The sequence below is a fragment of the Pelodiscus sinensis genome, chromosome 11 (assembly GCF_049634645.1).
Source record: "Pelodiscus sinensis isolate JC-2024 chromosome 11, ASM4963464v1, whole genome shotgun sequence".
NCBI classification, from domain to species: domain Eukaryota; kingdom Metazoa; phylum Chordata; order Testudines; family Trionychidae; genus Pelodiscus; species Pelodiscus sinensis.
The window spans coordinates 32,372,231-32,385,616 of NC_134721.1; the positions used below are offsets into that span (position 1 = coordinate 32,372,231).

Sequence of the window (13,386 nt, forward strand, 5' to 3'; positions counted from 1 at the left end):
TGAGTCTGACATGGGAGTGAAGGGAATAATAGATTAATAATGATGCTGAAGGTAGCAAAGAGGTTATGAGAAGGGGGCCCTGCCAGGGCCTGCAATGGGGGCCATTTGGATGGGAACTGGGAGAATGGAAGAGGACACTGGGGGCTCTGCCCGGGATGATCTGAGATGCCAGCTCCATTCATATCAAAACTTCACTCCTGGTAAGATGGGAGCACAGCCCAGCAGTCAGGATGGGGGGAGGAGGGGAGAATCTGGCTTGGTTCTGATGGATTTTCCACCTGTGGCTAACTTTCTTTGTCCCCTGGCTCCTCCTTCTACTGTCCTGGCTGCTACCGACTGTCCATACAGCCTACAGCCCTCGCATTGACCTTTCTCTCCCAGCTGGAAGAGTAGAGTCTAGTGCTTAAAGCAAAGTGCTGGGAGCTAGGACGCCTGGGAGCAGAGTGGTGTCTAGTGGTTAGAGTTGGGGGTGGATTAGGAGTCAGGACTTCTGCTTTCTGTGTTTAGCTGGGGGGTTGGAATCCAGTGGGTTCGAGCAGATGGGCTGAGAACCAGCACTCCTGGGCTCTGTGTCAGCTCTGGCTTGGGCAGTATGCTTTTCCGGGCCTCAGTTTCCCCCTGTACAAAAGGAGTGAGCTGGTAGGCTGGTGAGTTGTGCCTGCCCCGCTTGCCCTGGGGCTGGCTGGCTGATTAGATCTGCGCCCCCGCACGGGCTGTGCCAGCCTAGAGAGCTTTGCCTTGGGAACGTGACTGCGGGGGGGGGGGGGGCGTCTATCCCTGCCTGGGGCTGGCTCCGCCCGGTCCGGGCCTGTGCCATGGCTGGGTGTGACGGTGAGTCACAGCCGACGCGCATTCCACTGCTCCGGGCCAGGTTTGGCTCCCACGGAGCCGGGGCACTGGCTGTGGAGCCGATACCGGGACGCAGCTCTGTGTGCAGGGCTCCCTCGCCCCTGCCTCCCGCTATAGACCGCGCCGCGCCCCACCCCAGAGGCGGCTGCATCTCAGCGCCCCGCCAGGGCTCCGTGTCGCGTGGAGAAGCAAGTTCCCAGCAGGAGCCACGTGGGTCTGAGTCTTGCCCTTCCTGCTCCTCCTGCCGCCTCCCTCCCGGGGCGTTTCGGGGCTGGCGCAGGCTGGGCTGGGCTGCCCCGGGCCCGGAGAGCTGGTACCAGGGGAAGGGGGCGGCCCGCTGCGCCTCCTCTCCCTGGCAGAGGGAGCCTCGCACCTCCGCAGCCTGGTCACCCGGCCAGATGGAGCCCCCGGACCAGCCGCACGGGTATGGCCGAGGGGCCTGGGCCGGGAGGGGCGGGAGCCAGGACGCCTGGGTTCTGCCCCAGCTCTGGGAGGGCGGGGGCGGGGGTGGGGAGCCGCGACTCCTGGGTTCCTAACTCTGGGCTCCCTGCGCTCCTCACAGCCCTGCCTCCCCGCTCCGCCTGGCGCGTGACCCCGTGTACGATGTCCCGGCGCCGCACGTCTGCCCCCAGCCCAGGCCCGCACGGGGGGCTCCGACCAGCGTCAGCCTCCGGGATCGTCTGCTCCTCACCCAGCCCGTCTGGCTGCAGCTGAGCCTCAACTCCGCCACTGCCCTGCACATCCTGCAGCGGGAGCCGCCCGGGGTGAGGGGAGGGGGCTCTGCCCTGCTGGGCTGAATGCTGAGGGCAGTGGGTTCATGGGTCTGATGGGCGGCACGCTGGGGAGTCCAGGGGTCTGATTTGGAGGGGGCACACTGGCTGAGCCCATAGGTCTGATTTGGAGGGGGGCACACTGGGTGAGTCTATGGGTCTGATTTGGAGGGGGCACACTGGGTGAGTCTATGGGTCTGATTTGGAGGGGGGCACACTGGGTGAGTCTATGGGTCTGATTTGGAGGGGGCACACTGGGTGAGTCTATGGGTCTGATTTGGAGGGGGCACACTGGGTGAGTCTATGGGTCTGATTTGGAGGGGGCACACTGGGTGAGTCTATGGGTCTGATTTGGAGGGGGGCACACTGGCTGAGCCCATAGGTCTGATTTGGGGGGGCACACTGGGTGAGTCTATGGGTCTGATTTGGAGGGGGCACACTGGGTGAGTCTATGGGTATGATGTGGGGGGCTCCCACACTGGATGAGCCCATGAGGCTGACGGGAGATCCCACATTAGGTAGATCACTGGGGCTGAACAGGGCCCCGGTGGATATGGAGTCCACAACTCCTGCATAGCCCCTGCTGTGAGGTGCTCCCTTCTCACCCCAGACGTTCCTGGTGCGCCGATCAAACACACGCCAACGCCGGGCCCTCTGCTTGCGCCTCCTAGATGACCTGGCACCGGCCTTTGTCGCCAGCTACAGCCTGCAGGAAGGACCAGCCGGTAGGGATGTGCGCCTTAGGGTTAGCTGTGTGCCTGGTGCCCTATGGAGCCCCCCACTCCCTGCAGCATGGTGCCCCTGGCACAGCACTGGGCCAGTAAGCAAGTACTGACTTCCGGGGAGAGCGCCTCTCAGCACTGCAGGCTCTGAGGGTCCATGTCTTTGCAGGAGTCTCCCTGGAGGGCTCATCCCGGAGCTTCCCAGACCTGCTGCATCTGGTAGCCTCCTACTGCCAGAGACGGTGAGTGGGATCAAGGGGAACACTCTGGCTACATCTACACTGGCCCCTCTTCCGGAAGGGGCATGTAAATTTCATGAGTCGTCGTAGGGAAATCCGCGGGGGATTTAAATATCCCCCGCGGCATTTAAATAAAAATGTCCGCCGCTTTTTTCCGGCTTTTAAAAAAGCCGGAAAAGAGCGTCTAGACTGGCCCCGATCCTCCGGAAAAAGTGCCCTTTTCCGGAGGGTCTTATTCCTACTTCAAAGTAAGAATAAGAGCCTCCGGAAAAGGGCACTTTTTCCGGAGGATCGGGGCCAGTCTAGATGCTCTTTTCCGGCTTTTTTAAAAGCCGGAAAAAAGCGGCGGACATTTTTATTTAAATGCTGCGGGGGATATTTAAATCCCCCGCGGATTTCCCTACGACGACTAGTGAAATTTACATGCCCCTTCCGGAAAAGGGGCCAGTGTAGACGTAGCCTCTAAGATCTGAGCTCCAGCCTTCCCCTGCTCCCAGGGGACTAAGATCCTGTAGTGCAGTGCTCACCAACCAGTAGATCAGGATCTACCGGTAGATCTTGGTGCCTCTGCCAGGTGATCCTGACTGGTTTGGCGGGGAGGCTGTCACGTGCCGGTACTTCAACTGTTCCTCCCCACACTGCCTTGCTGCTCCTGCCCAGAGCCTCAAAGCTGCCCCCTGGGAACCTCCTGCTTGTTGTGCAGAGTGGAGGAGACAGAGGCAGAGGGCGCTGATGTCAATCTGTCCTGCTCCCCTGTACCCCATCTTGACAGAGTAAGGAGGGTGGGACCTCAGGAAAGAAGTGGGGCAGGGCCTCGGAGAAGGGGCAGGGCGGGGGTATTTGGGTTTGAGGTAGATCCCAGACTCACTTAGATTCAAAAAGTGATCTTGTGCTTAAAAAGGTTGGCAATCCCTGGTGTAGTGTCTGGGGCAGTGGGACTGGGGGAGGGTTATGGAGCAGAGGGAGTTGGGGCAGCTCTGAGGCAGAAGGGGATTGGGGAAGAGTCCTCAGGGAAGGGGGGATGGGTAGAAGGGGATTGGGAGGATGCCGCTGGGAGAGGAGGGAGCCCTGGAGTTGCTACTGGAGTCTGATACACTGTCCCCCTAGGGAGGTTCTCCCTGTGGCCCTGCGCCTGCCCCAGCCCATCCAGCAGGCGGTGTCACACAAGGAACTGGAGTCCATTTCCCACCTGGGGCTTGGTGAGTTGATCCCCCCCCCACACACACATCTCTCTTCCCCCATCCCCTGCCCCACATCTTGCTGCCCCTGCACTCCTCTCCCTGATCCTTCTCCCTTCAGGCCCCCTGGTCCCTCCCTCCCCACCCTCTGTCCATGCCTCATTTCCACTTCATCACCTCCATCCCCACAGCCATTCCACTTTCCCCATCACCCTGCACTCCCCATATAGCTGGGAAATCCCTCCCTCCCTCTAGTTCCCCTTCTCTCCCTCTAGCCTGGGCTAGATTGGAGCCAGCGCCCCCTAGAGGGGAAAGCCCTACCCTCCCCCCCCCCCAGCCAGCCAGGGCCCCCACCTTGGGATGGATCAGAGCCAGTGCGCTCTGGAGGGGGAAGGCCCCATGTGCTCTCCTCGGTGCTGACCCCTCCTTTACTGCCCCACAGAGTTCTGGAGCTCTTCTCTCAATGCCAAGGACTCCCCGGAATTGCCTGAGCCCCAATTCAGTGAGGACGCTGCCGCCGGCCAGCTGGGCACGATCCCCACGCGGAGCCCAAGGGAGCTGGACTGTGGCCTGGGCAACGGGGCACTGGGCTTCCTGAACCCCCTGTTCCAGGGCAAGGACGGTGGCTCACGGCGGGATGACTTCAAGCGCAGCATTAAAGTGCGAGTGTCCACTGAGACCTCCAGCCCCCTCTCACCGCCCCCCAAGCCACCGCCTCCCATCCCTGCTAACCAGGCAGGGACGCCCCCCACTCCACGCCGGGAACCGGGCCAGTGCTCACCACTCTGCACATCGGGATATCGGGTGCCCCAGCGGGCTGGGGAGCCCCTTACTGCTGAGCCAGCCAGGCACAGCCTCCCATCCCTGCAGGAACTGGACAGCGGGTCCCCCAGTGGCTCAGAGAGCGAGGGAGGTGGGGGTCCGCGGGCCCCCTCGCCTCCTGCCCAGCGCCGTCCCCGTGCCCCCCTGCGCTCCATGAGTGACGCTGTCTTGGCCGTGCTGGCCCCTGAGAAGCAGCTGGCACGGGCCGTGGAGGGGCTGGCGCGGGACCGGAGCACCAGGCTGGGAGCCAGCATCCAGGATTTCCTGACCCTAGTGAGGGGTGGCAAAGGGGAGCGATCCAGCCATGAGCTCCTGAGCCCCGTCCGAGCCTTCCTCACTCGCACCAAGACCCAGATGCTGCAGAGCCCAGCCCTGGAGCTGCCCAGCCCCACGCTACTGCCTGACCACAGACTGGGTGAGTGGGGCTGAGGAGAGGGAGCCAGGACTCCTTGGGGGAGGGAGCCAACTCAGGGAGGGGGTGGGGGGTGAGGCCTAGTGGGTTAGTTCAGCAGTGGCTGGGAGCCAGGATGCTGGGCTCTAAGAAAAGGGTGGGGTCCAGAGGGTTGGGCTGGGGAGTGGCCAGACACCTGGTTCTATTCCCAGCTCTAGGAAATGGGTGGGGTCTAGTGTGCCTAGGTTCTGTTCCCAGTTCAGGAAGGGGAATGGGGTCTAGTGGGTCAGAGCTGCGGGTCGGGGAGGGACCCGGACACCTGGGTCCTAGGAAGGTAGTAGGGCCTATGGGTTGGAGCAGTGGGGCTAGGCGCTAGCCCAAGAAGCCCACTCCTATCCTGCAGATGCTGTGCTGGAGCGAGCCCTACATCGTTGTGTGCTGAAACCCCTAAAGCCAGTGCTGGCATCACGGCTGCGTGGCCTACACGTGGCAGACGGGTCTCTGGGCCAGCTCCGGGAGAACCTGCGGCTGGTGAGGGAGCGGGGCCCTGGCGCCTTCCCAGCACGGGCGACGTTGCCTGGCCCCCCTGACACCCAGCGGGCCCGACACAAACTGCTGCGGCTGCTGCGCGCCTATTCGCCCTGCACCCAGGTGACACTGCTGCTGCAGGCCTGCAAAGGCGTCTACCGAGCCATGGGGGCAGCCCCGGGTATGGATCCCTTCATCCCTTCCCCCTCCCCTCCCTCGCCATATGATGCTGCCACTGCAGGTCTGCCAAGGTGTCTGCAGAGCCATGGGAGCACCCCCAGACAGCCTTCCTGCCCATCCTCCCCTGAGAGGCCCCCCGGTACTCCCAGCTCCTCTGCTCTTCCTTACCCAGGCCCCAGGCCTAAGAAAGCATCTCTGCAGCCATAGGGCTGTCCCCAGCCCCAGTCCTTGCACCACCCCCAGATCAGAGGCGTAGCCACAGAATGGGCTGAGTGGGTCATGGCCCACCTACTTTGCATCCAGGCCCACCCCTCAAGCTGGCCCCACTGCATGCTGGGAAGCAGAAACAGGGCTTACCCCCACATCCCTTCTGTCCCGCTCCCTGCCCCCCATGCTTGCCCACCCACCCACCTAAGTAGGCCCTTCTGACTATGTCACTGCCCTATATCACCCAATTTGGTCCCTCACCCTCAACCTGCTTATTTCCTATAACCTCCTGAGGCCTGCCCTATCCCGTGTCTGCCTGTGCTCCCCATGCTGTCCACCCACTCCACTGCCAGGAGCCTCCCTCCCCAGCCTGTGCTCCAATGCCTTCTGCTTCCCCTACAGCCAGGATCCCTCCCTGATCCCCCCGATGTTCCTGCTGCGTCCCTGCCAGCACCTACCCCCCACTCACATGTCCCACTTCCCTCAGATGGGAGCTATGGGGCAGACGAGTTCCTGCCAGTTCTGAGCTTCATCCTGGCTCAGTGCGACCTTCCCCAGCTGCTCATGGAGGCTGAATACATGATGGAGCTGATGGAGCCCAGCCAGCTCCTGGGGGAAGGTAAGGGAGATCTCTAGATCCTCCACTGCCCCTTTTCCCTGCCCCCCCTGAACCAGCCACTCCCCTCACCCTAGGGCCAGGTCAGAGATGGCGCCCCCTAGAGGGGACAATTTCAGGGTCTGTTTACTTCCCCAAATGGGGGGAAGGCACATAACCAGCTGGGTGTGACCTCCCAGTGTGTCACTGTGGCCAAAAGAGCTAATGTGATCTGGGGTGTGTAGACAGGGGAATCTTGACTGGGAAAAGGGAGGTTCTAGTACCTCTGTATGTGGCACTGCTGGAATCCTGCCCCCAGTCCTGGTGCCCACAATGCAAGAGGGAGGCTGAGAGATTACGGGCCTCAGAGAAGAGCCCTGAAAACAACCAAAGGCTCAGAGAAAGTGCCTGACAGAGAGACACAGAGCTCCATGTGCTTAGCACAGAACAGGCGAAGAGTGATCCCAGTCTCAGTACCGGCATGGGGGGACAAATGGGAGAGCTGGCGGCTCCTCAGTCGGGCAGCCAGAGCTCTAGCAGGACTTGAGGGCTGGAAGCTGGAGCTGGCCAAATTCAGACCAACAATGAGGGGAATTCACCAGGGACTGGCTTCACCATCGCTGGCAGCGGCTAAACTGGGCTGGGATGTTTTTCTGAGCTCCACACGACTTCCTCCGGGACTCAGTTCAGAGCAGCCCTGCGCAGAGAGGAGGGCAGCCTAGGGGATCCCCGGGGCCCTTCTGGCCTGACAAGCTCTGATCCATCCTCCCCCAGGTGGCTATTACCTGACCACTCTCCAGGCCAGCTTGGCCCTGCTGGGGAGTTTCCATGAAGAGAAGTCGAGGCAGCTGCGCCCTGATGTCCAGAGAGTCCTGAGCTGGCGGCACCAGCACCCCACAGGACAGCTCCCTGGAGACCCGTGCTGGGTATGTGGGGAGGCACTTGGGAGTGGAGTCACTGCAGGGGACTCCCTGCTACCTTCCCTTCTTTGCTGACCACCTGGTCCCTGCTTCCACCCGCCCTGCTACCCATCCAGTACTTGTCCCCTCCCTTCCCTGCTACCCACCCGGTCCTTGTCCCTACCCCACTGCCTGCTTCATCCCTCCATCCTTCCTTCCCCCTCTCGTTGCTTGCACAGTTCCCCTGCATCACACCTGGTGCAGCTCAGTCCCTATCCACCATGTCATCCCATCTTTGCTCCTCCATCTCCCTCAGTACCCACTTAGCCACTGCCCCCACCATGTCCACTCAGTTCCTGACTTGCTCTGTCTTCCAGGATCCACGGCCTGAGAAGATCCAGGCCCCCTGCAGTGGGCACCACTCCATCATGCCTGCCCTGGGACACCAGGAGATGGCAGAGCGGCTAGGAGAGCACCCCTCAGACAGCAGTCTCCCTCTGTACTCCGAGGGACAGGAGCGCCCGGCTCAGCACCACCATCCTGGGGAGATGGGGCCTGGGCCAGGACCCCCACGCAGGCTGCTCCGCAAAGGAGCTGTTGACCTGGAAGAACCCCTCGGATCCAGGATACCGGGTTCTGTCCCATCTCAAGGAGAGGATCAGGGTCTAATAGGTTAGAGCAGGGGGGTAGGGAGTGAGGACTGCTGGGTTCTAGTCCCAGCTCTGTTGCGACTGGCTTTAAGACCATTTCCCCTAATTGTGCCTCAGTTTCCCCCTTTGTAAAACAGGGCGAATAAGCCCCACAGCAGCATTTGGGAGCATCTGTCCTAAGTAGCCCCTCCCTGTTCTACTCTCTGCGGTGGATGATGCTGAGAGAGCCTTTATCCCCTCTCCGGGGAGGGGGGAAAGGCAGGAAGTTTCTCTGCTTGTAACAACCACTCCTGACTTAAGAGTTAAATGCCAAAAGAGAGACTTTCCCTAGTGACACAGAGGATCAATGTATATACACCAGGAGGATTTGCTGGCACAAAAACCTCTTCTGCTGATGTTATTTTTGTAGGACCTACTTTGTTATATATTTGGGAGAGGTTCATTTTTATTTCTTGTTCTCCCAAAAGTGACACGGCCCAATTAATTTGAAGTCTCAGTTTATGGTTTGTTCATATATTAGAAGAAAAAGTTCCATAACAAAATGCTCTTTCATAGATATTATTGTAGGGCCTGCTTTATTTGCTATTTGGGAAAAAAATCAAAGAGCAGCATTCTTTGTTTTTAACTTAAGTCTGGCTTTTTATTTTTTTCTGAAGCTCTAAATAGATGTTTCGATAAATACAATGCTCCAGAACGCAAGTCTCCTCTGTTGATATTATTGTAGGGTTTACTTTATTGGCTGAACAAAGTGCGGTCTGTTTGCCTGTCTCCAACTGTAACAAGCTAACTTTTGAATGCTGGGTGTGATCAATTCCAGGATTTTCAGGAACACTGTAGGCTGCATGGATAGTTTTAGGTGAAAATTGGAGAAACCAAAAGGGGAAAAATGGGAGGCCACTGGCATCTGATTAGCTTTAAGCCCTTTGCTGCTGGCAATGATTAACACCCTCCAGCACAGCTCTGCTTAGTGGGCAGGTAGAGTTTGGGACGCTGACATCCAGTGTGACTGAGCTTCTGGACAGAGAAGAAATGAGACCGGGGGGATGGAGGGGGAAGCCCCTGGCATGTGCACAGGAAAGAGAGGCCCTAATGTGACGGGAAGGGGGGACAAGCAGAGCTCCTAGTGGGGGACTGGAGGGAAGGGAAGACAGATCCCTTGACATGGGAGGAGAATGGGGCAGGGAACCCCTGAATGAGGGAGTGGCACCCAGACAGCTTTGGGCAGGGTGAAAGAGGGATGCCAGGAGCACTGGCGGGGGTGATAAGCCAACACCAGGTGTGAAGCAGGCACCCTGGTGGGTTTCACTGGTTTTTCCCAAGGCACCGTGCCCAGCTCTGCCTGTTGGGCAAAGGCCACAGCCTCAGGAACGGGCCTGGCTGGAGGGAAATCAGGCCTGTCTGGTGAGGCAGGAGGGGTGACACTGGTGCCCCCTCCTGCTGTTTAGCACCTTCCAGGCAGCAGCTGCTGCCTATGCTGAGTGGGCACTGCCACAGAGTCCAGCAGAACACCAGTGCTTTGGAGGCTCCGGGAGGGTGAGGAGGAAAGTAGGGATGGGGAAGCGGCCAGGGCTGAAGGGATGGGCCCTGCTGACTGCAGGGTGCTGGCGTAGGCTGTGGGGGTGGGGCATCATGGGCTGAGCACTGCCCCCCCCCCCTTTGGAGACAGACAAGTCGTGATTCATCTGCTGACTCCTAGCGGAATGGCCCTGAGTCATCCTAGAGCCCAGCCCCAGACGTGGGTCAGAGGATCTCTTGGCCCCCCAGCATTCCCAGGACAGAGACTCTCCTGCTTCTCTGGGACCCTTCTCATCCACACAGTGCCCCACAGTGGCCTTCTGGGATCCCTGGGGCCCATCCAAGGGACACCTCAGGTGCTGGGCTTTCTGAGGGCTAAGCCAGCTCCCTCCCCCTTCTTGGGATAAGAAAATATTTGGAGTCAAATCCTTTCCCTCTGGGCTGTATCTGAACACGTCCATTGGCAGGCTGTGGAGTCTCTCATGAGCTACTGCAGGCCTCAGCACGCAGAGGGCTGACTGCCACGAGGCTGGCTGAAGGCCTCCACCCTGCCCAGCCATGACAGATGGATTGTAGGGCTGCTGGCGTGGACTTAGCTCACAACTGAGATGTCTGTCTTCTTTCATAGGGATGGGTAGTATCAGTGCATGAGGGGCTGCACCCCCAGATTTTGCACCCCAGGGCCGACCCCATTGCCAACCTGCTACTGGCTCTGCCAAGTTTGGGTACTGCTGGTCCCGCCATCTCCTGAAGGTCCAGGCTACGAATTCTGGAGGCTCCACTGCTGCTCAGAGTCCTGTGCCTGCTTGGGGCTTTGCTTCTGGCCTTGCCTTGGGACTTGACAGCCATCTCCAGCTATGACTAGGGTGACATCTCTCCTGGACCGGATGTACTGGATGCCATTTGCAGCAATGGCACCTGGTCTGGGAGAGTGAGGAACTCTAGCTGTGACCCCAGCTGTGAGGGGTGGGAACAGATGGCGGGCACAGCTCAGTACGCCAACCCTAACGGTAGTTCCAGCACCACTGTCCTCTTCGCAAATGACAGGAACGTCCTGCCTCTGCCTCCTGGGCCATATGGCCTCTTGCGCTTTGCCACACTGCATCTGCACTGCATGCAAGCTCAGCTGGGGACTGCACGCAGCCCAGGCAGCCAGCCCAGAGTGGATGGGAGCCCTCGCCCCAAAGGTTCCACTCAGCTGCAGTTTGGGTAGGAGGCCCCTTCGTCCCAGCCCTTCCAACAGAAATTATATTGCTGAAGGCACCTTTGGAGGGTTGAGAAGCTCACCTGGACCATTGTGTAGATCAGAGCAAGTTGGCTGCCAAAGAGTTGCTCGGCTGGGACTCGGAGCAGTGCACAGTGTGGGCATGTTCTCCAGACCAGCCATTCCAACCAGACCTCTCTTTGGACATGTTCTTTTCATCGCTTACCCAGGAAAACTGGCTGTCCTGCCCGGCTAACATCAGCAGGAAGTGGGGAGCAGGAAGGGCTCTTCCAGCTAACCCTGCAGGTACAGTTTTTCCCCCAAACAAGGACTGGCTTAGGCTACACCCCAAGTTTGTACTCAAAATTGTGTCATTCAAGCCATCCATCTGCCCCAGTGCCACTCAAGGACCTGTCTCTTTAAGGCCCAGGAGGCCTTGGGCCGGGCAGCCCTGTTCAGTTAGCTGCTGCAGAGAGGTAGGTAGTACCGCCCTGCCCAGCCCAGCCCAGCTGAGGAGAGAGGAGCGTAGGGATGTTAAATATTGGTTAACTGACTAGTCAATTTTACCTCTTGAATTCTTATCCGTTAGTTGACTATTCTACAGTCCCTGGGGCAGCCCCTGTCCCGGGGGGAAGGGTCTGAACTCCCAGACCCAGCATGAGCCAGAACTGAGCCATGTTGCCTGCCCACCCGGCTCCTAATACACTTTAAATGCAGAGCCGCAGCAGGGGTAGGTCCAGGACCCAGTGCAAGCTGGGACTGAGCTGGGCTGCTGGCCAGTCTAGCCTCTGTTTGTCAGAGGCTGGAAATGGATGACAGCAGAGGGATCACATGATGATTCTCTGTTCTATTCACTCCCTCTGGGACCTCTGGTATTGGCCACTGTCGGCAGACAGGACACTGGGCTAGATGGACCGTTGGTCTGACCCAGTACGGCTGTTCTTATGCTCGTGGTCAGGTCACGGTCTATGCCCATGACCCATCCAGCCCCCTGCCCTGGAGCAGCTGGATTGGAGCTGGGGTCCCCAAGCAGGAAAGGGCCTGTGTCTCATTCCCCTGTGGCCCTGCCCTCCTGAGCAGCTGGTCAGAACTAGCTCCCAAAGGCCATTCATTGAAATGCGGGTTAAATGAACAATGTGCGTCCTGGTGCAGTGCTGCGATCGCACCTGCAGGGGGCAACGTCACTCCACCCGCATCCTTCTCAGGCTGGATTGGTAAATCCGAGCTTGGTGGGGAGAGCCCAGAGCTGCGACTGAGGGGCTCTGACAGCTGAACTGGGCGCCCAGGGCCGGGGTGGGGGGAGGCAGTGGGTCTGGCTGTGAGTGGGGAGCCGAGGGCCGGGGTAGGGGGAGGCAGTGGGTCTGGCTGTGAGGGGGGAGCCCAGGGCTGAGGTGGGGGGAGGCAGTGGGTCTGGCTGTGAGGGGGGAGCCCAGGGCCAGGGTGGGGGGAGGCAGTGGGTCTGGCTGTGAGGGGGGAGCCCAGGGCTGAGGTGGGGGGAGGCAGTGGGTCTGGCTGTGAGGGGGGAGCCCAGGGCTGAGGTGGGGGGAGGCAGTGGGTCTGGCTGTGAGTGGGGAGCCCAGAGCCAGGGTGGGGGGAGGCAGTGGGTCTGGCTGTGAGTGGGGAGCCCAGAGCCAGGGTGGGGGGAGGCAGTGGGTCTGGCTGTGAGTGGGGAGCCCAGGGCCAGGGTGGGGGGAGGCAGTGGGTCTGGCTGTGAGGGGGGAGCCCAGGGCTGAGGTGGGGGGAGGCAGTGGGTCTGGCTGTGAGTGGGGAGCCCAGAGCCAGGGTGGGGGGAGGCAGTGGGTCTGGCTGTGAGTGGGGAGCCCAGGGCCAGGGTGGGGGGAGGCAGTGGGTCTGGCTGTGAGTGGGGAGCCCAGGGCTGGGGTGGGGGGAGGCAGTGGGTCTGGCTGTGAGTGGGGAGCCCAGGGCTGGGGTGGGGGGAGGCAGTGGGTCTGGCTGTGAGTGGGGAGCCCAGGGATGAGGTGGGGGGAGGCAGTGGGTCTGGCTGTGAGTGGGGAGCCCAGGGCCGGGGTAGGGGGAGGCAGTGGGTCTGGCTGTGAGTGGGGAGCCCAGGGCCAGGGTGGGGGGAGGCAGTGGGTCTGGTTGTGAGGGGGGAGCCCAGGGCTGAGGTGGGGGGAGGCAGTGGGTCTGGCTGTGAGTGGGGAGCCCAGAGCCAGGGTGGGGGGAGGCAGTGGGTCTGGCTGTGAGTGGGGAGCCCAGAGCCAGGGTGGGGGGAGGCAGTGGGTCTGGCTGTGAGGGGGGAGCCCAGGGCTGAGGTGGGGGGAGGCAGTGGGTCTGGCTGTGAGTGGGGAGCCCAGGGCCGAGGTGGGGGGAGGCAGTGGGTCTGGCTGTGAGGGGGGAGCCCAGGGCTGAGGTGGGGGGAGGCAGTGGGTCTGGCTGTGAAGGGGGAGCCCAGAGCCAGGGTGGGAGGAGGCAGTGGGTCTGGCTATGAGTGGGGAGCCCAGAGCTGGGGTGGGGGGAGGCAGTGGGTCTGGCTGTGAGTGGGGAGCCCAGGGCTGAGGTGGGGGGAGGCAGTGGGTCTGGCTGTGAGTGGGGAGCCCAGGGCCGGGGTAGGGGGAGGCAGTGGGTCTGGCTGTGAGTGGGGAGCCCAGGGCCAGGGTGGGGGGAGGCAGTGGGTCT

At 60.8% G+C, this 13,386-nt stretch overlaps 1 protein-coding gene across 2 annotated transcripts; it reads left to right on the plus strand.

Annotated features, from left to right (window-relative positions):
• The first annotated feature begins 916 nt into the window (after positions 1–916).
• On the plus strand, positions 917–8,742 carry RIN1 (Ras and Rab interactor 1). Of its 2 annotated transcripts, none has more exons than XM_075938975.1 (10): positions 917–1,273; positions 1,412–1,613; positions 2,230–2,344; positions 2,511–2,583; positions 3,688–3,779; positions 4,201–4,995; positions 5,375–5,622; positions 6,289–6,505; positions 7,256–7,407; positions 7,758–8,742. In XM_075938975.1, exons 1-10 carry the CDS (start codon positions 1,248–1,250, stop codon positions 8,055–8,057), a joined length of 2,220 nt encoding a protein of 739 aa, XP_075795090.1. In that variant the 5' UTR covers positions 917–1,247; the 3' UTR covers positions 8,058–8,742. The 2 variants fall into 2 exon arrangements, with proteins under 2 accessions (XP_075795090.1, XP_075795091.1); XM_075938976.1 differs by having other exon boundaries at positions 5,375–5,680; positions 6,374–6,505; positions 7,758–8,741.
• Positions 8,743–13,386: the final 4,644 nt, after the last annotated feature.